Source organism: Mesoplodon mirus (genome assembly GCF_964341445.2).
Source record: "Mesoplodon mirus genome assembly, chromosome: 6".
Classification (NCBI taxonomy): Eukaryota; Metazoa; Chordata; class Mammalia; order Artiodactyla; family Ziphiidae; genus Mesoplodon; species Mesoplodon mirus.
In genome coordinates, this window is record NC_138982.1 from 102,520,680 (window position 1) to 102,546,911 (window position 26,232).

General features: G+C 34.5%; 1 protein-coding gene across 4 annotated transcripts in view; it reads right to left on the minus strand.

Annotated features, from left to right (window-relative positions):
• Nucleotides 1-26,000, minus strand: part of EPHA6 (EPH receptor A6) — a gene marked incomplete at its 5' end in the record, with an annotated part of 845,284 nt that extends 819,284 nt beyond the window's left edge. For all 4 annotated transcript variants that reach the window (XM_082625310.1, XM_082625308.1, XM_082625309.1 and 1 more), the window contains one exon: nucleotides 25,622-26,000. In XM_082625310.1, coding sequence (XP_082481436.1) covers nucleotides 25,622-26,000 — 379 coding nt within the window. The remainder of the gene's footprint in view (nucleotides 1-25,621) is intronic.
• Between the last annotated feature and the right edge of the window lie 232 nt (nucleotides 26,001-26,232).

The following is a 26,232-nucleotide window of genomic DNA, read 5'->3' on the forward strand; positions in this document are numbered from 1 at the left end:
GTTAGTAAAGGCTCAAAATGTCAATAAAAATGGATAAATCAGAACACACAAAAAATATATTTTATTTTCAGTATCTGCAAAGTACTGAGAAGATTATATTGGGGAGGGAGTAGGTAAGATCTGTGATTATAAATCCAGTGTTCCAAAAGCAATAAATAATAAAAGAACTTTATGCTTCTCTATCAGACTGTGTGAAAACAAATTACTTGAGCAGAGTCAAAACATTTGCAAAGCCACAGTAATAATCCTAAAATCCTGATTATATGGGAAAGAAAAAAAACTACTGAAATGAAATCACTACTTAAGCAAAAGAAATTTCAATGGAAACTTGGTAGGGGAGATTTTATATATGGAAGATAAAGTATGTTTGAAGTAGTTTTAGGCATATCTTTTCAGATTAGAAAATATATATATATATGTAATCTGAAAGAATACACTCAAATATAAGGAAAAAATTTACCTATGAACAGGAAGAACCATCTACCCAGAATAAATCAGTCGGTGCTCTTAACAAAGAAAACAGTGTATTATGGCCACTGAAGTTGGAGAATGGCTACAGAAAGGAACATCAGATGGTATTAAAAAGCATTTAAAAAGAGCTACAGAGGTGGCTACAACATCTTTGAAGTTAAATGTAGGGACCCTACTGATTGGACACTTTCATCTTGAAGTGGCCAGAATGATAACTTTTGTTGAGCCCCTCTTTGGTTAGGTTTTCATATAAATTCAAACTTTTAGCAAAGTTATTTTTATAAGACACTAAACATGCTGAAACCTCAGAAAATAAAGGAGAATATTAACAATTCTTCATGCCCATTATTCCTCTGGGACATAGTTATAAATTTTGATCATGTTCCTTTGTGCCTTAGAAGAGCAAATTGTGAATTTAGGGAAGTATGGAAGCCCCTATATATCAAGATTTCACATAGTTACTGGGGAAAGGGTTCTCTTTTTTCTAAGCAGGGGAGCCAAACTGATAATAATCAGCAATACGTAGGTTACTCTGACCATGGTGGCAATTATCTCACATACCCTCTATTATAAGGGAAATGATATCCTAGTCATCTTGCTTACAGAGAAATTGATGACATATTAAAACATTTTTAGCTCAAAGGAATTCCACAATGCACCTATTAAATAAATAGTACTGTCTAAAGCCCCAATCCCAGGTAAGGAAGCTACTGATGTGAGAAACACTGAAGACGCAGTCATTGGGCTCCTCCTTTGTCAACCCTCTGTTGGGTACTCAGTAAACCCAAGAACTGTGTGAGGCACTCAAGTCAATAAGGAACAGAGGGGAATAGGCTGATGGACAGCAAACCATTTCGCATTAGGAAGTACATTTTTGAGATGAACAAATTACTTTTACTTCAAATTCTAAATAATATACTGTACCATGTAAAATCCTTAAAAATAGGGTAGTTGAGAACATTTAGGAAACAGACCCAAACTTGTGAAACTGAGTGACTTAAGGAGAGAATTTTGAATTCATCCTGTTCAAAAGATTCAATTTCAATGAACACCCTCTTGATATAGTATTGGACTCATGTTGCTAAGAAGTGAAATTTCTGTTTTTTTCTAGAAGATTAATACTCCAGTTGCTTCAGGCCTACTCCAAAATGTCACACATTATAATGAAATGTTCCTACCATAACACCATAAATAATGATAAAACTAAGCTAAGCAATTGGTCAATTTTAAAACAAAACACAACTTTCATGTATGCATTTACTCACTAAGCCTTTCTTATATTCCTCTTGAAGATGGTATTTCCTCTAGTATCACCTAAACTCAACAAAAATTCTTCCTTTCATTATGATTGAATGAACCTAAAAACGTTACTCAATTCTCAACCCCACTAATAATGGCTCATGGGCTATGAGGACACAGTAGAAAAAACTTGCTTATTACATGTCGTTTTTATTCCAAAAACTGGTTTTAGTCTCAATAATTTTGTTGTCTTTATGAGTCCTTAACAATAAAACAAAGAAATGTATATTCTTAGAGATTAATTTGAGAATTGAGATAAGAGTAAAAATAGGGCTTCCCTGGTGGCGCAGTGGTTGAGAGTCCTCCTGCCGATGCAGGGGACACGGGTTCGTGCCCCAGTCCGGGAAGATCCCACATGCCTCAGAGCGGCTGGGCCCGTGAGCCATGGCCGCTGAGCCTGCGCGTCCGGAGCCTGTGCTCCGCAACAGGAGAGGCCACAACAGTGAGAGGCCCGTGTACCGCAAAAAAAAAAAAAAAAGATAAAATTTGGTAAAGATTGTATGTAATTAACTATTCATTTATTTTGGGTAGCTTTCAACACACAGAATGTGTTATTTACAGATAAGTACTTGAAACTGCAGCTTGACCTCTTATTTATTTCATCATGTTGCTCTAGAATATGAACATAATTAAAATGAACCACTGAGAATTTTAGTGCAAATTTGATAAATTTCAAATATCAAAATATTAGAGATTTTTATGCCATATCAAATAAATGTATTTTAATTGGTATACTAAAATATACTTTGACTTATAGAAAAATCATAATTATTACTTAAATAATTATGTTAAGGTATATATTAATAATCAAACAAAAAGGTAAAATTCTTCCTTATATTTTGATTTGATTTTACATTAATTTCATTATACTTTTAATAATAAACAAAGTAAAATGCCCTTACCCAAAGTTGCCATATTACACCAAAAGTGATTAAATGAGCTATTATTTAAAGGTATTAAAGACATTATACCATAGTGAAAAAGGTACAAAATTATTGAAACATGCTACCTGAAAAACGATTCAGGATCACCTCACTTTTCGATTTCCCCTCTATCTCCAATCCCTTCTGCCCCCCTCCCAAAAGATAACTATATCAAATTACTTGTTCTCTCACAGAAATGCCAAACTCTTTAGTTCTCTCTCTACTGGAATTGTCTCTTCAATCTTTTGGAAAAGCCCTTTGCTACTGACTCTCCCTTATCATAAACAATGTCATTCAAGACTCTGCACATAGAAACAAACACAGAGATCAACTGAACAGAATAAACTGCACATACACCCACACATATACGGTCAACTGATTCTCCAAAAAGGTGCCATGAATACACAATGGAGAACACACAGTCTCTTCAGTAAATGGTCTTTTTTTTTTTGGCTCTGCTGCACAGGATGCGAGATCTTAGTTCCCCAACCAGGGACTGAACTGTGCCCCCTTCAGTAGAAGCATGGAGTCTTAAACCACTGGACCACCAGGGAAGTCCCTTCAGTAAATGGTCTTAAAAAAACTGGATATCCACATGCAAAAGAACAGAACCAGACCCCTATCTTACACATACATAAAAATCAACTTGAAGATTATAGGCTTAAATGTAAGACATGAAACTGTAAAACTCCTAGAAAAGAAAACATAGGGGAAAAGCTCCCTGACACTGGTCTTGACAATGATTTTTTTGGATATAACACCTAAAGCACAAGCAACAAACGCAAAAATAAACAAGTGGGACTACATCAAACTAAAAAGTTTCTAGAATGCAAAGGAAACCACAAAAATGAAAAGGCGCCTTTAGAATGGGAGAAAACATTTGCAAATCATATATCCAATAGGGGTTAATATCTAAAGCATATGAGGAACTCTTAGAACTCAAGAGCAAAAAAATCAAATTATACAATAAAAAACAGGCAAAGGACATGAATACATATTCTTCCAAAGAAGAGACACAAATGGCCAGCAGGCATATTAAAAGATGCTCATTATCACCAATCATCAGGAAATGCAAATCAAAACCACAATGTAATATCACCTCACAACTGTTAGGATGACAATTACCAAAAAGTCAAAAGATAGTAAGTGTTGGCAAGGATTTGTGGAAAACAGAACCTTTGTACACTGTTGGTGGGAATGTAAACTGGGACAGCCACTATGAAAACAGCATGGAAGTTCCTCAAAAAAATTAAAAACAGAACTACCATACTATCCAGCTATCACACTTCTGGGTGCATAACCCAATGAAATAAAATCACTATCTCTAGGAGATAACTCTCCTCCCTTGTTCACTGCAGCATTATTCACAATGGCCAAGATATGGAAAAACCCTAAATGTCAGTTGATGGATGAATGGATAAAGAAAATGCTGATATATATGCACAATGGAATATTTTTAGCCTTTAAAATTTACAACAACATGGATGAACTTGGAGGACATTATGCTAAGTGAAATAAACCACACAGAAAAAGGCAAACATTGCATAATCTCACTTATATTTGGGGGAAAAATGCTGAACTCATAATAACAAGAGAGTAAAACAGTGGTTACCAAAGGCTGGGGCACGGGGAAAAGGTGAAACTTGAAAAAAGAAAGAAAAATCGTAGAACAGTGGCTGTTAGGGGCAGCTGGAAAGGGGTCATGGGGAATTATTTTTTAATGGGTACAGAGTTTCAGTTCTGCAAGATGAAAAGTTCTAGAAAAAAATGGTGGTGATAGTTGCACTACAATATGAATGTACTTAATACCACTCAACGGTACACTTAAATATAGATAATGTAATAAGTTTTATGTTATGCACATTTTACCACACGTACACACAGAGAATGTACAAGCATTATCTTAATGCCTATGGAAAGCCTTGTTGATTCCTCTATGCAGAGTAAGTCATACCACCCTTCCTCACGCTCCAGGAACTCCTGTGTATATTCCTACCAGAGAATATTTACCACATTGAATTACTAGTTCAATATTTCTCCATTCTGTGCTCAAAAAATCTAGCAGCCGCATAGCACAGGGAGATCAGCTTGGTGGTTTGTGACCACCTAGAGGGGTGGGATAGGGAGGGTGGGAGGGAGGGAGACGCAAGAGGGAAGAGATGTGGGAACATATGTATATGTATAACTGATTCACTTTGTTATAAAGCAGAAACTAACACACCATTGTAAAGCAATTATACTCCAATAAAGATGTAAAAAAAAATAAAATAAAAATAAAAAAATAAAGTGGGTTTCTTGTAGAGAACATATAGTTGCGTCTTGTTTTTTGGTCCACTCCATCAGTCTCTGTCTTTCATTTCATCCATTTAGATCACTGACACTCAACGTGATTATCGGTATAACTGGATAATATCTAACACAGTCATTACTGCTTTCTATTTGTTGCCCTTGCTCTTTGTTCCTTTCTCTTCACTCTTTTCCTACCTTTTGCAGTTTAATTCCATTTAATTAAATGAAATTTCACTTCATTTTCTCTCCTTTATTAGCACATCAGTTATACTTCTTTTTTCACTTCTTTTAGTGGTTGCCCTTGAGTTTGCAATATACATTTACAACTAATGCAAGCCTATTTTCAAATAACACTATACCTCTTTGTAGGTAGTGTACCTTATAATAACAAAATAGTCTTATTTCCTCCTCTTTCCCATGTATCACTGCTGTCATTCATTTCACTTATATATAAACATACATACATATACATGCATTTCTTTTTGTTTCATTCTCAGGATTTCCATCTCTCTGCTTACGTTGCCCATCTGTTCTTGCATGCTGTCTAATTAATCCATTAGAGTCCTTAGCATAGTAATCATAGTTGTTTTAAATTCCCAATCTAATCATCCCAACAACCCTGTCATGTCTGGTTTTGATGCTTGCTCTGTCACTTCAAATTGTGGCTTTTGCATTTGGTATACCTTGTAATTTTTTTTCTTGATAGCTGGACATGTTCCACCCAGCAATGGTTCTGGTGGCTGTTTCTGTTTGTGAGGCTCTGTTCTGGGAAGCCATAACTCCCTGCATCTGCCTGTCTGTCTTTCCAACCTTGGGGGCAAGCACTTTGCCCTGTGTCCTCCCCCTCTCTTACGGATCAAAGAAGAGTTGATTTTTCAGTCTTTTCAGGTTTTTGCTTGTTGTTAGAACTGAGTGGTGACTCGCAAGCTCCTTATATGTGAAACTGAATTTTTTTATGCCCAGATAGACTTTTTTAGATTAGTTTCATTCTTTTCTGCCTTTGAAGCACTAATGAAAAACTTTAAATCTGAATGTTGCATTCTCTCTCTCTCACACACACACACACACAAAACCCACAGGTAATATACTCGTTCTGTATTAGAAGTTAAAACAGGGAAAAAACTATACTGTCGATTTCAAGATCATGGGAAAAAATGCAGTCAGTGCGCTTTACATTAATACTAACAGTGCAAGTAGGGGAGGAACATGGGAATGTGCTGCTCACCAAAAAAATGCACCTTTTGGCTATTTATCAGTAAATCAATAATAAATATATCAGAATATCACATTGATATTCCGGGTCATTATTACCTTCATATCTTTTTTTTAAAATTCTAGAACATTCTTATAAAAATGTAACTTTTCAATAATGAAAAAAATTCCCTTCGCATCACTCACCAAAATAACTAAAAATAATTCTGAAGTTGCTGTATCAGCTGACAAAAGGCCATCAATTAGCCAATATTTATTACCTACTACATGCTTAATAGGGTGTTAACAAGAGTAGGAAGAAAGACGTCCAAAATTCACCACAAAAATGTATTTATAAAGATAGATTTGGGTTGGACCTGAGTATGAGTATTTTTTCAAAGGCCCCCCCCATAAGATTTTGATGGACAGCCAGAGTTAAGAACCTCTGGCTTTTAATAATAAAGTACAAACCACTTAGGCACAGCTGATCAAAGCTCTTCATGTCCTGACCCCTGTCTATTTTTCATCCTTCATCTCCTGCCTCTCTCTTCCTTATAGTCTCTATCTATCCATAACTATTTACCAGGACCCCGCGAAATGCTATTGTATTTTTTTGCCAGGCCCTTGGACCTGTCATTCCATCTATCTGGAATAATTTGTAATCACTAGTCACCTAATGAATAGTGACTAGTATTTTAACACTCAGGTCAAGCTTCTCTTCCTATATGAAGTCTTTCTTGATGCCTGAAAGTACATGTGACCACATATTCCTTCCTTCAAAGCCATTGGTAACCTGTACCTATTTCCATCACCACACTGACAAGAAGTTGTCTCCACCCATTTGACTTTCTCTTCCTATTAGACAATAAATTCATAAAAAACTATGTTTACTTATATTTGTATCCCTGACAAAGGGCCACTAGTAATATAGTTAATTGTGTTATTTCAAATATAGTAAACTAGTTTGATTCTAAAATTTTGTATATAACTTACTAGCTTATGACCTTGAGGAAATTCCTCAGACTCTCTATGAGGTAGTTGTCAAATTCAGTTGTCAACTTGGAATAATATGACTTACTTCCTAGTTTAAAGGAATGAAGCAATGCACAAAAGTCCTTAAAACATAGTAATCAGTAGATAAATATTAACTATTATATTATTGTGACTGTTGTTGTGTGGCCAGGTACACACACACACACATATATACACACAAACACACACACACACACACACACATATATATATATGGTATATTCCATTTATAAATTCTCAAAATAAAACTCAATAGGTGTTATTTTTGCTATTATATAGATAATTAAAGCAAGGCTAAGACAGTAGCCATTTTCTAAGAAATTAATTTTAATAAGGCATAGGACTGGAATTCAGACCCAGGCCTATTTGTACAACACTGAACAGAGTAAAAATTAAAGAAATACAACGAGATACATATCAAGCATCTTACCAAACTTTAACAGGAAGATATTTCTGCTTTATAGATTACCATTTCCTACCACTAATAAATCCAAGCAGAAACCTCCCCTTAACTCATCTTTAATCTCCTCTTAGAGTCGGAAGGAAAAAAAAAATTCAGGGTTTTTAGGCTATTACCCTTCTATTCTTGGCAATTCAGAGCAACTCTGGCATCTTGAGCTTTTATTGTCTCTAATATTTCAGAGCTGAGGTATCAATATACCTAGGTTATACATGACTTTTCCTTAATTCCATGGCTGTTTGTTTTAATTAGAAAAATCTATGGGCAGAAGACCATGCACAGTCTCCATTATGGTCTTTGTGTAATAGCAATCATTTTTCTACATTTTTTCCTGTTTAATTCACTAGTAGTCAAGGTTTGGGTATATGCAAAAGTTATGCTCTACATGAACTGAAATACATGTAAACAGTCACCTAACAGGTACAGCAGAGATCTTCCTTAAGACTTTCTATCTTTCTCTCAAGAGTTATTAAGGATGACACTTTTTTGATATTTAAATAAACTTAATTTATACAAATTTATAGTCTGTGGTTCTCAGATCATGATTTTTTCCAAACATATTTAGTCATAGTCTCTTTCTACTTTGTTACTGGAAGTTTTGAAGGAAAATAATATTTTAAGTACCTTTCTCAATGCCCTTACAAAGAGGCACGTCAGGTTCCAGAAAAATGTTATTAGCTCTCTTAGTCTGGATCAGCTTTCCTAGTCTAGATCTCTTTTACATCCTAACAGATGATGTATTTATTCAATTATCTGCAGGGAAACAATACAGTGTGTTGGTTAAGAATGTACGCTTTGGAGCTATAATGTGTAAATCCAAATCCTTACTCTGCATGTTAGTTTCATAGTGTTGCCATAACAAAGTACCACGACTGGGTTAGAACAACAGAAATTTACTGTTTTACGGTTCTGAGAGCTAGAAATCTTAGATCAAGAGGTCAGCAGGGTTGGTTCCTTCTGAGAACCGTGAGGTAGAATCTGTTTCATGACTCTGTCCTAGCTTAAGGCTGTTTGCTGGCAATCTGTGGTGTTCCTTGGCTTGTAGATGCATAACTGCAATATCTGCTTTAATCTTCACGTAGCCTTCTCCCTGTGTGCATGTCTATCTCCAAATTTCTCCCTTTTAATCAGGACACCAGTCATATTGGATTAGGGGCCCACCCTACTCCAGTAGGACCTCATCTAAACTAATTACATCTGCAACAACTGCATTTCCTAAAAAGGTCATATTCTTAGGTACTGGAGATTAGGACTTAAACATAGGAATTTGGGGGGACACAATTGAATGCATAACACTCTATTACCATTTAACACTGTGACAAGTTACTTAACCTATTTTGTGTCCTGATTTCCTTACCTATAAAACTGAGACAAAAATGATTAACTTTATGGGTTGTTGTAAAGATTACACAACTGAATACATTGAAGTACTTAGAATGGTGCCTAGAAAGGAGTAACCACTCAAAAACTCAGAATTTATACTGCATTTGAACAGCTATTTCTGGGAAAATGGCCCATAGAAATATAATTATTTTGAAATGGAACACTAGCAATCTTAAAATCCAAGCCCCTTAAAACATCATTTACTATATATTTTTAAAACATTTAGAGGCATATCAATTTTGTTTCTATAGTTTAGGAATAGGTTTATTTTTAAAAGCACAATAATTGTGTATGGAAGTTGGATCAATATTGGGCACAATATTTTGTGTCACAAATTTTATGTTAGCCAGGCACACAGTAATGACCAGAATATTGTACAGTATTTTGAATGCACTGAAATTTTGTGTAAGCCACTTGGTAAAAGTCAAATTTCTTGTAAAGAAAAGGTTAGTTCAGGCCATCTATATTGTTTCCTTATCTTCTATACTGCAGGATAAGAGTTTTATCACAACAAGGGATATTTCAAATTGTACTTGAGTAAAAGCAAATATATGCTATCCTTTCAGGAGACTGGCTTCATGATTCTATTATAATATGCCTCCTAAATTGCTAATACTCTATTGAGGGTAGTAGCAATATGATGCCTAACTCCTCTGGGCTGAACTGGGAGACACTATAGACTCTAATTATACAAAGTCATATTCATTTCATAATTGAGTTTTTAGTGTAAGGGCTGAAATTCTAAAAGAAGTTATTTGGATTATATTATACTATCAGTGATTAGACATGTGCTAGGTTTTGGCCACCCATTTTCCATTCCACTTGTTTTAGTAACTGCATTTTAAAGGAATTCCTTGTCCCCCATAGTGTCCAGTCATGGTAAGGTTGTCAATCAAGGGGTCCTACTCTTTCTGTGATGCAGGGGCTCATGACCCAATGTAGGCCATTCAGACTCACTCTTGCAGAACTGATATTTTTAGCTGAGTAACACAATTATAGGGAAAAAAGGGTTGAAATCAATTCAGCCCAATGAGACTGATGATTAATTCCTGATGTCTAGATCCCCAGTGCTGCCCTGATTCTTATCCTTTGCTAAAGTCGGTTCTCTAGGAGTCTCTTCAGTTCTGTGAAATCATCTTATCCAAAGTCTTATAAATCCAACATTTATATTATAAATCCAATTTTTATTTATAAGATATCCAATTTCTTATAAATTTCTTTTCTGCTTATTTTAGCTAGCTTTAATCCCTATTTGCTGCAATGGATACAGATAGGGATCCCTAAGTCAGGGTTTCTCAAACCATCTGCATCTACATTTAGCAGAGTGTTTATTAAAAATGAACAGTCCTCAACACTATCTTTAACACACTAAATCCAACTCTTTGGTAGTGGGGCTCAGCAATCTGTCATTTGAAAAAGTTCTTCAGCAGTTCTTATAGACATTAAGACTTGATAGTTGCTATGCTAGATCTGAATTGAAGGAAAATCAAAAGTAGTCCAAAAGGAGGAGAGTCTGGGGCTGAAGACTCAAATTGTACAGCTTCGCATTAGATACTTAAATTGTCATTATTGCTCATTAATCAAGACTGCTTGTACAGTGCCTAACAAGCAGTTTAAACATCTGGACGAATTAGTAAACAAATGATAAACATACAAGCAAAAGCACACAGTAATGGGCCTTACAACCACAAAAATAATATATATAAAGAAAATGGGAGTAAAAATGGCATATTACTTAAAGTCATAACTATTAAATGCTAATTTTAAAAAGTTGTATAATCCAGTAAAAGAAATCCTTCTTTATAAATATTTTTCCAAAAAATTCTTCTATTCTTTTTTTTTTTTTTTTTTTTTTTTTTCTTTTTGCGGTATGCGGGCCTCTCACTGTTGTGGCCTCTCCCGTTGCGGAGCACAGGCTCCGGATGCGCAGGCCCAGCGGCCATGGCTCACGGGCCCAGCCACTCCGCGGCATATGGGATCCTCCCAGACCGGGGCACGAACCCGTATCCCCTGCATCGGCAGGCGGACTCTCAACCACTGCGCCACCAGGGAGGCCCTCTTCTATTCTTTTAAAACAAATTATCGATATTTATAAGTGATATAGGTTAAGTGTTTTAGAAAGTTCTCAAGACATTGATGTAGAGGAACAATATTTAAATTCAATACCTTTGCATTTTTAATATTCTAGGAGTTGCCTGAAATTCTCCTTCTCATTTAGAAAGTACACTGATCTAACAGGCTTAAGGCCTGCTTTCTTTTTCCTTTGTGGTTACTAATTTGCTCTATCAGCTTTGCCAAGTAACTTAATGTCCATATAAATTCCATTAGTAAAATAAGTGCAGTAATTTATGCTGCTTACTTACTTTGGAAAGGTGGAATAAAAAGATAAAGTGGTAGAATTAAATTAATATACACAGTTGAAAAGCATTTGGTCTTTTTCTTCATTTTTCCTACTATGTCAAATCCTCCATCAACTGGAGATACATTTTTATAGGTGTATTAATGGGAGAGACTGCTGAGTACAAAACATTTTTGAGTTTTTCAGAGAACCATCCTCTTTAAGTACAAAGATGCTATCCATTTATTTTGAACTTAAATTAGAACTGATTTCTATTCTTGTTTTTCTGGAGTATAACAGAGTTTGATAAAATGTTGGAGGTGAAGATAGGGGAAATTGTTAACATCGCAGTCATGCGAACAATTTCAAATAGAACAACAGACACCATCATTTTTAAACCATCCTCTTGGCTACTCTAAACAAATCCCAGAATCTCCATCAGATTGCTCCTATTGCAAAGGCTTCCTTCCTTGTTCTCCTATCATCTCTCTTATGTGCTCTCTCAGTAGCAAAACAAGTTTTTCCACCATCTCACATTGAGGGAGTTGGGACTCCTGTTGATACACATGCCCTCATCGAAGAAATTTTTACAAATAAAGGAAGTTATGTCTCTATGAAGATGTTCCTATCTGGGGGCATTGACTTTGATGCCAATTCTTCAGTTTGATAAATAAGGCTGAAATGAAAAGTCCTGTATATAAATTTTGGCCTGTCTTTATCCATGCATTCCCCTAGAATTTAAATTCATAAAAGTGGAATTAATAATCTAAGTATATGAATATTTTTCAACTTTCTGCTTAACTGCTTTCTAGAACACTTTATATCTTCAAAAGAAATGTTTGTTGTCATAGCACACTCTGAGGCATGATATATATTAACCTGAAGCCATAACACATCTAGAAAATACAGTTAAATAGGATGTGCAAAGATTCTCTACACATTAAAAAAACTAAAAAAAAACTGAGAAAAAGATTAATAGACATCATTCCATAAAATTATAAACTCCTCCAAAAAGATTAAGTGTTGAGAAATAATCACTGAGGAAGGAAAGTTCCTTGATTTCAGCTAGATATTCAGCCTAAATTCTTACTCAAATTCTCAACCCCCTTTCAACTGTTTTCTAGCTTTTCCACCCAAGGAGTTTTTCCAAGCTAGACAATATTGGAAGATCGTGTATGTGTGTGGATCCAGCATAATGTCACACCTACAGTAGAGCCAGGTGCAACCGCTTTTTTGTCATCCTCATTCCATGTGGTAAATATTCCTATAACTTGAGCCTACCTTTCCTCCCCGTCTATGTATATGCATAGCTGATTCAATTTGTTATAAAGCAGAAACTAACACCCCACTGTAAAGCAATTATATTCCAATAAAGATGTTAAAAAAAAAAAAAACTATGTTCAATCTAAGATATTATTCACTTGGATTTTATTTTTACCTATACAGAGAGTAAGTTTTAATCTTCAAGTGCAGAACAACTAATTCAAGGTAGCTTAAAAATTGAAGTTTCCAGAGGAGTCATTTGTTTTAATTCTACCTATAACTAGGTAGGTATCAGCCATTCTTGTTCATGTGAATATTAGATAAGTGAATTTGGGAGGATTTAGATTAAAATTGGAAGGTAGGAAACCCCACTTCAGCATAAGTTACACTAGTTACAACTGACATTTTGTCAGGGAGCTTATCGTTGGTATATAAAGCACTATTAGAGTGACTGGTAAATGGGCATTTATTTCCCAACTGCTTATTGTTCAATGTGTGCATGTCATCAGAAGCAAATATTAGAGGGGAAAAATGATAAGTGGAAAAATTTGGAGGCTGAAGCCAATCTTGATATCCAAACAGTAATAAATATAATTAAAGGTAACTTGGGGGAAATACTTGGAATTAACATGACATATGTAAGTAGTGTATATAAAGAACTTACACATAAAAGAAAATCATAATCATTCCAATTTAAGACTAGCTAAAGGAGATAAATTTAAAATAGTCCATTTGCATGAAACATTCCCTAATTTTGCATTAGAAGAGAATTAAGTCCAAATTTTTTATAAGAAATTGAGAGCAACTGACTGAACAGGATAATCTTGGACCTGGACAATAAGTATATCAGAGACAAGTATATTAAAAAGAAAATTGATGGCTTTTTCCTTAGTTATATAGATACTATTTAAGCTTCCTACACTCTGGTGCCACATTAGAAGCAGAACTTCCAACCAAGCTAGTGTGCATTTGGAGGATGGGATCTATTCCATAATAAATGTGGCATATGTGTGGTGGGATGTACTTAAAATCATAATCTTTTACAATTAAGATATCAAACCTCAAAAAATATCCTCAATCTAGTAAAGCCTGACAACAACTCAGATTCTCACAGCCCAGGCAAATCATCTGCTGGAGGAGAAAATACTTTAAAGACTTATGATACATACTCTAGCACAGAATTAAAATAATTTTTATGACATAGCAATACACGACCATATTCTAGGTATTGTGTAATGATTAAAGGAGAAGAAATATTAATCCTATCATAATATACCTTTATAAAGATATTTATTTTCATAAGTTAGAAATAACGCCTGCACTAGGATATTGAAATAATGATCAGGGCAACAACACAAACCTAGATGCACATAAAGAGAGTAATTCATTAGGCTTTTTAGCAGATCTGTAATTTTTCAATTAATTATTTAAAGTCCAGTTTGTCAAAAGATCTGCAATTATTTCAATTATTATTTTAAATATATCTTTATGTTGAAGGACAGATGAGAACCATAAAATGTTGGATTTGAAAATAAGAATATTATTGTAATTTAGAAACTAAATTGACAGTTTTCAGTGCTTTTTGACATTATAAATGTACAAATCTAAATGTCAACAGCTAATCATGGATAATCTGCCATTGATTTTTCTCTGTTTAAAAGTACCAAGTTCTGGCAGCAATTTCTATCTCTATGCTCTTCTACAGGCACATTTCTCAAATATAAAATACAGAATCTATCAAAGGTAATTTATCTAATTTCTCAACATAAATGTTAAAGAATACTAGCAATTTCAAAGTTATGAAACACCTCTAAAAACCAATATTTAATAGAGGTAAGGAAGAGAGAATCACAATAAAACAAGAATGGTAAGAGATGGCAAGAAACTAGAGAAACATTTTTAATATTTAAATTGCATATAGTGTAAATCATACAGGTTTTACAATTTTACCATCATCTAAATATAAAATAATCAGTAGAGAAAACCACATACAATCCATTAAAATCAAGATTTTGTGTTGTTATAGTTTTTGTGCTGTTTCTTTTTAAAAGCAGCCACCATCATCAAACACACTATTTCTTAAAGAATATGATAAAACTTTTAATGAAAAAGCCAAGTGGTGCCATTTACTTAAAAACTCTATGTTCTATATATGGAATCTATTAAAAAAATGGTTATGAAGAACTTAGGGGCAGGACAGGAATAAAGACGCAGATGTTGAGAATGGACTTGAGGACACGGGGAGGGGGAAGGGTAAGCTGGGATGAAGTGAGAGAGTGGCATGGACATATATACGCTACCAAATGTATAATTGATAGCTAGTAGGAAGCAGCCGCATAGCACAGGGAGATCAGCTGGGTGCTTTGTGACCGCCTAGAGGGGTGGGATAGGGAGGGTGGGAGGCAGATGCAAGAGGGAGGAGATATGGGGATATATGTATATGCATAGCTGATTCAATTTGTTATAAAGCAGAAACTAACACCCCACTGTAAAGCAATTATATTCCAATAAAGATGTTAAAAAAAAAAAAAACTATGTTCAATCTAAGATATTATTCACTTGGATTTTATTTTTACCTATACAGAGAGTAAGTTTTAATCTTCAAGTGCAGAACAACTAATTCAAGGTAGCTTAAAAATTGAAGTTTCCAGAGGAGTCATTTGTTTTAATTCTCTTATTGCTTATATATATTTATGATGATGAATCCTGATAAATGTGAGACATTTTCATTTCCCATATGTAACTCAAGATTCTTTTCTGCTTATAATTTTTTTTTTTTTTTTTTTTTTTTTTGCTCTACGCGGGCCTCTCACTGTTGTGGCCTCTCCCGTTGCGGAGCACAGGCTCCGGACGCACAGGCCCAGCGGCCATGGCTCACGGGCCCAGCCGCTCCGCGGCACATGGGATCCTCCCAGACCGGGGCACGAACCCGTATCCCCTGCATCGGCAGGCGGACTCTCAACCACTGCGCCACCAGGGAGGCCCTCTGCTTATAATTTTTAAAATTATTTCCCTTTATCTTTGCTATATTGCTAGTATTTAACTGTTAAGTACATCTCTTCAACTTTACTACGTTGTACTTAATGTCAGGGGGCAGATCCTATTTCATTTCTAGCAGGCACACAAAGTCAGTGCCAATATAGGGTCATGGTCAATATACTGAATGAATATTTATTCTCAATGTCTCCATATACTAATTCATAGATCAGTGAAAATGGTACTTTTACCTTTTCATCTCTGTAAACAATAATTCACAGATGTGAACTTATCTATGGAACAGCTAAATCCATATTGTTTTGTCAATTATTCAATGACATATAAATAGCCTCATTAGTTAAATCTTTAAGCTCTCAGAAGTCCAGGGCAAAGTGACCCATCTTTACGTTTCCTGTTCCCAGCACAGTGAAAAAACATAGTAGGTATCAATATATCTCATTTAAAAATTGGATGAATATATACTTAATTTTGAACTAATTTGAGAATTCTAGGAAAATATATACAAATAAACCATATAGATTAAGAATTGAAGTGTTTATATATAAGTAATAAAAATAAATATGAACAAAAACCCAAAGATAACTATATCTATATTACAATGGAAAAGTATTTCAGAACTTTATAGCAGAAAGAGGATAACAATTTCATCTGATTTTAAGGCTTCATAAATTCAGGGGAAATTTTCATTTAGCTTTAACAAGTACTTAAAACTCTAGAATACTAAACTTTAAAATAAATTCTTAAATTTTACTTTTGCTTTACTAGGTAATAGAGCTCTTGAAAAATCTAAAAAAGCAGTGCATATATATACATGGATTTTTGGTCATAAACTAGTGAATATCATAAAGGTTCTTACACATGAAATTTTAAATAAACAAACTACCTGCTATTTTAATAACTGGGGTGAACTCTAGCTTTCTAAACTATAAAATGAAATTATTATACTATAACACTTTAAGACAGTAAGTCATTATAATATAGGTACAATTTTTGCTCTAATATAGTATCATAAAAATAAAATTGGAGCATGTTATTTTTCACTTATTTTAAAACATGCTAAGCAATATGCTATACCAATAATATGCACTTCTGAAATTCTGTTTCTTTTTCAGATAAAAGTTAGGATCTCTTTCTGACTGCTCCCTCATTAAATTGAGCATGTAAAACAGCCAAGGAAACAGGGTCGTTTCCTCATTAAATGTTCTAGTGTTATGAAATTGTTGTGGCTACTGCAGTCTTGGGATTTTTTGTTGTTGTTGATCAGGCATTATAATTGTTAACAAGTGGACTAATGCATAGATTTTATTTAATTTTAGAAACTGACAAAAGTCTTATGATTTTGTGCAATGCTGTTAGTTTGCTCAGCTCTTTCCTGTCACACATAATGGCAACTACTAATTATTTTCACCTGCATTCACAGTTTAAATGTTGTCTAAGTATACTTTAAATCCAGAAGGAGAGTGAAAGGAAATTTTCAGGATTTTTTTTTTCAAAGAGATTTAGCTAACGTTGTCTGTCCCCAGGACATTTCTATACTTGCAGAGATAAGGCTCTAACCCACGATATTGTTATATATATATATGTATAACAAGAGAGACTTCTTAACCAATTAGGTTCGTTTTAAAATTAGTACCATAATTCAGTTTTTTTCTATCTCTATTTTTCTTTCATTTTGCATGTTTATAGCTACTTAGCTACTGTATTATATTTTAAAATAAACTTCAGTTGTCTTAGACATCAATTTTTAGAATAACATTCATTGGCCACTACATAGTTTAATTTTCTAATTAAATGTTTAATTTTAATTAGTTTTAGCAATATTAAAGTATCATAGCAATATAAGGAACAAATTTCTTCCTTTAAAAGTAAAAATTAAGGTGATATTGATATATATTTCAACTCATATTTGGAGGCAATCATTTCAATTAGTTTTAGATAATTCTTATTTGGAATACATATTAATGTAATACCTTTTTATTTCCTAGTCATCATAGGTAGGAAATTTTTCATATATTGATTTTTTTTTAATCATGTGTAAGTACTTTTCCTTATTCTATACATTATACTCTATGTACTATACAAGAATGTGTTTCTCTTTGCAAGGCTCGTGTACCACCAATATGAGTATTATAATAATAATCTGAAAGAATACATAATTATTCTACTGTTATGTTATTAGTAAGTTAACATAAGTAAATAAATTATGTACACAAATATCCCATGTATCCAGATACCTAACATTATAAGAATAATACATAACTAATTCTACCTCCTGAACATTCAGTTTCTAAGGAGATGTTATATCTTCTATGATCAAGAAGTTAAGTACAACTTTACAAGTGAAGTTATAAAATGAAATAGAAGGAAGAGGGGTGATTTTTCATTTATATCCAGCAAGTTCAGATCATCAAACAGGCCAACAGCTAGAGGACACAGCAGTATCCTGGGAAAGTAGCTGAATCTATTTTTCAGTACATGGACTGAAAATACACACTTTCATCCCAGTTCCCACTCCAAAGCTTAATTAAAAGGTATGCTTGCTGCTAACTGAAACTGGAAACTAGCTTCTTCACCATTAACCACAGTTTTTAATAATAAATCCACCTTAAATAAACACACCATAAAAAGCTCATCTAACATCCTTCAAAAAAAATCTCCCTCTACCTGTCAGTCCATGGAAAGCCATTACAGATGTGAAATATTTGTATTTTCTATGCATAGTTGTGTTTTTAAATGCATATTTATGTTTACTTTTCATGTAATTAAATAGAATATATGCCCACCCATAAAACTAATATTAGAAGATCCTTGTGAAGCAATTTTACAAATAAACCACATGAAAGTGTTAGTAGTATTACTTTAGCCCCTTCCTTCTCTCCCTCATGATCTCATTTACTGTAAAATTCTTCATCTCATAAAAATCATCAAGTAATTAGAGTAAATATCAATTACTCAAGGATATATAACATCAACAGAGAAGACTGATTTTCTAAGGAACAGAGATTGTATGATAATCACTGTTGTAGACTTAGAACCTAGCATAATGCCTGACACAGGGAGATTCTTAATATGTGACTGCTGAGTGACTTATTTTTTTAACTTTGAGATAAACTGTAATGAATAGAAATTACTTTCAAATAAATGGTACATAAATATATTATGAGAATTGAGCAACAGTACTTGTTACATGTTACCATATAACAAATGTGTTTTTAAAGTTTTTCTAATTAATTTTGGATCTAATTTTAAGAAAACAGAAAATTTTCCTTCCAGACTTGGAAAGAGACTGGAAACCCTTCACTGGATCATATATTCTGGGAGGGAAAGTTCTCCTTGAATTCTTATATATGGTAAGTACACTGCCTATCAAATAGTAGGCCTCTGATAAATATCTGTTTGAAGAACGAATGTTTTCACTCAGTTCTAGAATATTTATCATTGAAAAACAAAATTGTATATCCCTAAGAAGTCAATGTTTACTGAAAGGAAATCACTATAAAATATCAATAGTATTCTCCAGAACATTCTAAGCACTAAAGTAAAATATAAGATTTACTATGTTTGCATATGTATATTTAAGAATATTTAGAAATGTTTAAATGAAGCATTTCCAGAGTATGAATTTTCTAAATATATACAAAGTATATACGACTAAGTTAGGAATTCTTATGCTTCTCTCTATTTAATGATTACATTCATATATTATTATTATAATGCAACACACTGTAATGAATAATAACTGGTCAGGGAAATTTTTTAAATTACATGCAATATACTGTCGTTTAGTGGAGAGCCTAATAGTTTCTTCCCTCATCTTAAGATCTCATTTTCTGGATCTGTTATAGGCTTTCTGAACATGTATTTATTTCTCTTCATTGAAACAAAATGCAGAGATAAAAGAAGACTAATAGTAAATATGTGAAACATGCTTATTTGATATCTAGTATCACTTATATTTTTGTTTTCAGTTACAGTAATCTGATCATAACAAAGATGAACAAAATTGGTGCATAAGCCAAACTTCCAAATATTGCTCTATATTTTAATAGACTCTGTTGGATTACCATATTGCTTTGTGAAGATGTCTCCACCCATGTGTGCCATTATCCACTCTGACAACAAACGACTATATATGGAAAGTTATCATGTCAAATATGCATTAAAAAATTTCATTTGTTGATCCAATATGAGTGTACAATGTTATGTACAATGGTTTGACAATGGTTTGAAATAGTAAAACTGTTAAGATTATATTTTAAATCATAGTCTGAGCTGAATAGAGTGGAAAGTGGGCCTCATCCCCCCTTTCCTATCCTCTGTCAATTATCAAGTGTTATAAGCAAGGTCATTTTTACGGGGAGTAATGGAAAATTTTTTCAGCGCTTTGGAAAAAAAGTGATATAAATGTTGAATATCTACATTTATTTTTCTGTAATGATAAGATGATCCCATAATCCTAACTCCAAAATGTATCTCAAATCCAACTTCTTCTCCCCATCTCACTACCACCACTCTAGCCAGGCCACCATATCCCACCCCCACCCCCCCAGATAACTGCAACAGACTCCTAATTCTACTCTTGTCATCTTCCAATCATCTCTTTGCTCACTAGCCATAATGCTCTTAAAATGAAAAATGGTTAAAATCTCTCAATAGCTTCCCATTTTACCTAGGATAATATTAAAACCCAGTTCCTTTCCATGGCTTGTTTTCTTCTCTGTGGTATCTGGTTCCTCACTATCTTTCAAACTTTACTTTGTGCTAAATCTCTTCCTTGCTCAGTAAGGTCCAGTCACACTGGACTTATTTCTTCAAACGTGTCAAGCTCATTTCCCTTCAAGGTCACTGACCAGGCAATTCCCTTTACCTAGAATGCACTTCTTCCCATTCTGTACAATTAGCTCTATCTCATCCTTGAGAATGTGGCTTACATATCACCTCCCAGATAGGCCTTTCCAACCATCACATTTAAAATAGCAGGTCCCTCCTCTTATTTGCTCAGTGCCTGTATTCTTTCCTGCACAGCATATAGTTTCATTTACTTAAATATTATTTTGTCAGTCTCCCTTACTAGAAAATAAATTCCATGAGGGCATTTATAAAGTCTGCCTTACTTATTCTTTTTCTCTTCATCATCTAAATATTAAACTCGAAAACACAGTACTCAATAAAATAAGGCAAAAGTAGAGGTAATATAATTTCCATTTTTTAAAGAACTAATGTCAGTCTAATGAAATTGCAAGTTGATCAGAACACTATAGATGTAGTATATTAAATTATGTTGCACAATTTTTATATGTATGATATAATATATACAATATTTATTTAAAAATAACACTGTGGATGTATAAACAATTTAATCCTTCTGTACAAATTTAGTTTGATTACATGATTGACAAAGTACACTGAACAAAGTCAATCCCTTTTCATTACTTAACTATATGTACTGATCTCCACCATATTTATACTCCCAAGAAATGTTGAGTCAAGGACACAATGAAGAAATTTCTATTACTTTTGGGGTTCAGTTGACTATGTACACTGTAAAATAAGATCTGTTCTCTCGCCATTTAGGACAAATAAAATATATAGTCAGAAGTACTCATGTGTGTGAAAAGAGAAGAATGAAAGAGAAAGATTGAGATATGGTGCTTGTCATAGGGAAAGAGGATTGGTAGAAGGAAATACAAGAAATGTATGATGCCTTTTGCACTTAAGTTATTTATAACAGTAGTGATTAGTGAAGAAGGGACTTTCAACTCTAGTATTTTTCTCAATATTTAATTTTGTAACATAAAAGTAATACAAATTCCTTACTAGAAAAGCTGAAAATATTAAAAATGTAAAAAGATGTTATCTAACCACTAATTTTAGATATATATTTTCCCCTTGGGAAAATCTCAATTAAAACTGCTTTATTCATGTTATTCCTAGTTTGAAGAAGAGATCCTTAAAGAACACTGTATAATTTTTGTGTAAGAAAAAAGTTTTAGATATAGTGTTATCCCAAACCCAGAGCAAAAAACATTTAGATGATCAATGCATATCAATGACATTTTATATTTCTATTTTAAACACTAATCATAATGACTAATTACACAATGGCTTATTTCAATTTGTAAATGTATAATAAAATTGCATTCTAGGTTGTTTTTATACTTATGGTAAACAAGAAAACGTGATTACAATCTGAACCTTTACAACTATAAATAGTTTATCTCTGAAAATGAATTTTATATAAGTGAAAGGTATTTTAGAAATATTCTTTATAAATCATTCAGTTTTCCTTATTTAGCACAACGTTAAATATTTTCAGTAAAGTTCACTCTTGACCTTTCTGAAAATATTTCAATTCCTCCCCTTCAATAAATATTAGAACAACAGACTTATAGCTTGTGAACAATACTTATGGAAGTTCAACTAATTTGGGGCTATGAATTTTATTAAGCAGATATTTTTCTGCTCAGCTATGTTCACCTGTATTTACACACAACTTAGTGTATTTTACACTCAATTCATTCAAATTAATAAATTCAATGAAACTAATGACTCAGACTACTGTTTTCCTTGTTTATTTCATTTGTCACTGAATTTCCTGGGTGGAGGAGAAAGATCAATTCACACAATCTTGGTAGTAAAATGAGCTCACTAGACTCTCATATTCAAACCATATTTTGATTTAATATATTATTTGAGTATTGATTATTTTTGGAAACATGAGTCACACCCTGAGAGATGCATCAACTCAGACTAAAGCAGAGTAATCTCTGAATTAATGGATCCCTGGTGGCTACTAACCACTGTTATTGATACACCTGGTTACTTACATATGAAACAAGATTGTATTTTATATTCTCCTAAGTATCCTACTAGTACGGAAATAAAAGTTTACATATATTAAGAGGGTAAAATCTGTTATTTTTACATAAAAATTACCAACACGAAATAAATACTATGGTTTTAAATAGAGGGAAAACTAATGGAATAAGAGAAATCTGAGTGCAAATCACGCTTTCACTTACTTAATCAGATGAAGTGATCTAGGAAGCAACACTACTTTTTGATGGATTCAAGGAGGTTTGGGTAACAGGAAGAGAAAGTCAAACTGATTTGTCTTTATAGTGCAGAGCTTCACAGCAGTTAAAAAAAACAAGAGAAGAGATGCTTCCTGTACTCAAGTTACTCTTAGCACCATCTTAAGCACCAGGTTAAAAATGAGGTAGTTCACTTTTTTGATCGTTTTACTATGCCTACGTATGGAAAACTAGGAAATGGGAAGAGGGTGATTCCTTCATTCAACCATGAAAGATTTTATATGATTTGGTAAAAATAGATAAATAACATTAAAAAGTTTACCTTGTGAATATACTTAATGAGAAGGCAAATTAAATAAAAATGAAATTTTACCCTCCAAAACAAATTTTAAAAATAAAACATGAATTCCATTAGCTCTTAGGATGAAAAGTTACTAAGAAAATGAATACGATATCCTTAAAATTAACTCTTCATCATATTACTGATGTTTATTATTATGTGTAAAAAAATCTGATTTATATTTTACATTAATATTTCTATATTGTGTACATACTATAATAATTCTGTAATACCTCATGTTTTCAATGTTTACAATTTGGTAAGATATGTTGATTCATGTCATCTATTTATGAAGCTACAAATAAGAAAATATCCCCCAAGTGTTCATAAAAATAACATTTTGAAGTTCCACATTTTATTAACTATTAGCGTGATGATTTCAGTATTCAAAAATTATCTCAAAGTATTATAAGGCATAATTTCTAATCATTATGACTTTAGGCTGTAAAAAGCATTTTAAAAGGAATCATTTGTGTCTGATGAAAAAAATCTGAGCATATTTTCTCTATAATCTTCTGTTGAAGAACTTCTCTAAATTTTACCCAACTTAGCCTTTAGGCACTATATTACCCAAGTGTAATGCATAGCCTGTGTTTTTAGCATGTTAGTACAAGTTCAAATTAAGAGTTTTAGGAGACTACCTTTAATTATCTTATTTGTTGGGTAAACTGAGTAATACTGACACTGTTAAGCTAACTTATAAAAACATACATAAATTACATATAATTGGTAAATATTTTAGGTAAAATGTCTTTTAAAAGTATGAGAAAGTCATTAAAATAGATAAATAAAAATTACTGCAAGAGGTTAACAAACAACTCCTCTATGTCCTTAAATTTAATATGAATATCTGAAAGGTCATATTTTAACATTTGACACATTTTGGTAGAATGGCACTTTAGTCATGTGAAGAGTCTAACATGTGTTTTATTTATGTTGGTATCCTCAGGGCCTTGGATAGTTACCAGCACTTAATGAAAAAATATATGTTGATTTAGGGAAATGATTGCAAGGAAATAACTGTTAAAATATCTCTAGTAAACTTGACTTCAAAGTATACATCTCTTTAGTAGCCCTAGACACATTTGGTACAACATAAATGTCTGATCTTCCAATTATTAAAAATTTCCTCTCTTCTTTTAATAAAAAGGTCAAATAATTACATGTTATTTTTAACAATCTTCTATTTTCAGGGGTAGATTAAGTAACTACCCCTTTGATATTTAATGCCAATATTCCTTGAAAACAAATAAGGGATGTGTGTGAAGGTATACACCGCCATAGGAGAGTATGGCACTATAGGTGGTGCTCATATGATACATCCTTACAGGCATGATGGTTGTGTAGGATTTTCAAATTGACATATGCATTTGTGATTGCAACTTAGCAGGTCAAAAAAAAAGAAGAGAAAGAATTAGAAAAACATGTCAAAAGTACCAGTTGTATAAATAAGAACAATTGAATATTGATTCTGAATAATTCTAACAAATTGGTCATACATGTTGATAACAAAAAAGAAGGCTGTGTTGTTTTGCCTTCTCTCTCAACCTTCTCACCCTCGCAAAAACAGTGCACACTTTCATGTCATCTGACCTCCATTTATATATCTGCAAATTATTTCGAAGCCTTATATGTTGAATCGTAACTACAACTGAAGTTTTATATTTGAAGTATTTGTAAAAGTGTGACATTACCAGGTAACATTGGTAGCCATCACAGTGCCAGTGAGAGCCTCAAGCCAGGTACATGCTGGAAAACTTTTATGGTTGTTCATCTCTTAGTCTAGGAGGATTTAGATTATGCAGGTGATGTTTTTTATAGATCCTTAAATATTCATAGCAGAAATCCAATGAGATATGTCTCATAAAGATTGTTGGATAGAAGGCAAGAAAATGTTCAAAAATTCTCAGTGCTTTCCATTCAGTAAACCTCACTTTCACTTTTCACACACTATTCATCTTCACTTTACCACTTTACCTGACTTTATAAATAGGATATTCACAACTTGTTAATTCACACCTAACACTTATCCCCTGGCCCCTTCGGGCATCTGGGCTAGAAATAATTCGGAATAATTTCCAACAAGTCTACGTTCGGTCTGGATGGGATAAAGGGGTTGCAGCTGGGCGAGGGCGGCTTAGTTTACCGAAGGCAAAAGGTTGGTATTTGGCCAGAGGCTACAGCGAGAGCAATCTGCTTTCTTGAAAGCATGTGGGAGATACCTACATGTTACCGTGCTGTGAGCGACCGCAGAGAACCAGAAGTCTCCATTAAGCCTGTGCCACGGAGCCTGACCTCCAGCGCAGACCGCGCAGCGGGGAGCGGGCCCGCAGCCGCCAGGGCTGGGACCCAACTGCTGCTGATGCTCACGCATCCGTTTAAAGACATTTGGAAGCAGAAGGGACCGGAATTCGTGAGGTCGCCGGCCCCGGCCGATGTGGACAGGGCGCTCTGGGGAGGGGACATCCTCTACCCCCTCGTGTAGAGAGCCCGGAGAAGCCTACCCCGGGACGAAGTTACCTGCAGGAGGCGACCAACGCACCGGTCCTCAGAGCACCCGCCTCCTCCCGCCCCCTCTCGCTTCTGCGCCCCGTCCCTTACCTTGGTTGTTGGAGACGTGACTGCAGTCGCCCGGCCAAGCTGTCAGCAGAGGCAAGAAGAAACCAAATTGCAAAAGAAATTCCCGGACTTCGCTGCCCCCCATGGCTCTCCCCGGCTCTCTTCTCCCCCTTAAAGAGAAGTGGCAGCAACGCAGCCAGGTGTTCCGCGTAGGGTACGGGTCCCGGTCCACGTCTTCTTCCTCCTCCTCTTCCTCCTCCACCCGGCCCACAGAGGGTGTCCCGGGGCGCCCCCCGCTCGAGGCCCCGGGGGCAGGGCACGAAGGTCCAGGCTGCCCAGGGGCAGGCGCAGCTGCTTCGGAGGAGGACGCTGCCTGAGGCGCCAGGGAGCTCCTGGCGGCTGTAGGCGAGCGGAATTGCATCCACCACCGTGTCCCGCTCGCGCGAGGACTATTCCCTTGGGCCCGGGAGAGCGTGCGCGCAGGAGCTAGCTCGGGCTGTAGTTTGGGGGAGGGGAACGCGGGGGCGGGGAAGGGCGCCTCACGGCCGGAAGCGGGGGAGTGACGAGGACCAGGTGCGGCGGGCAGCTCCTGCAGCTCTGACGGCCCGAGCGCCTCTCCGGACTGAAGTGGGCACTTGCAGAACCAAAAGCAA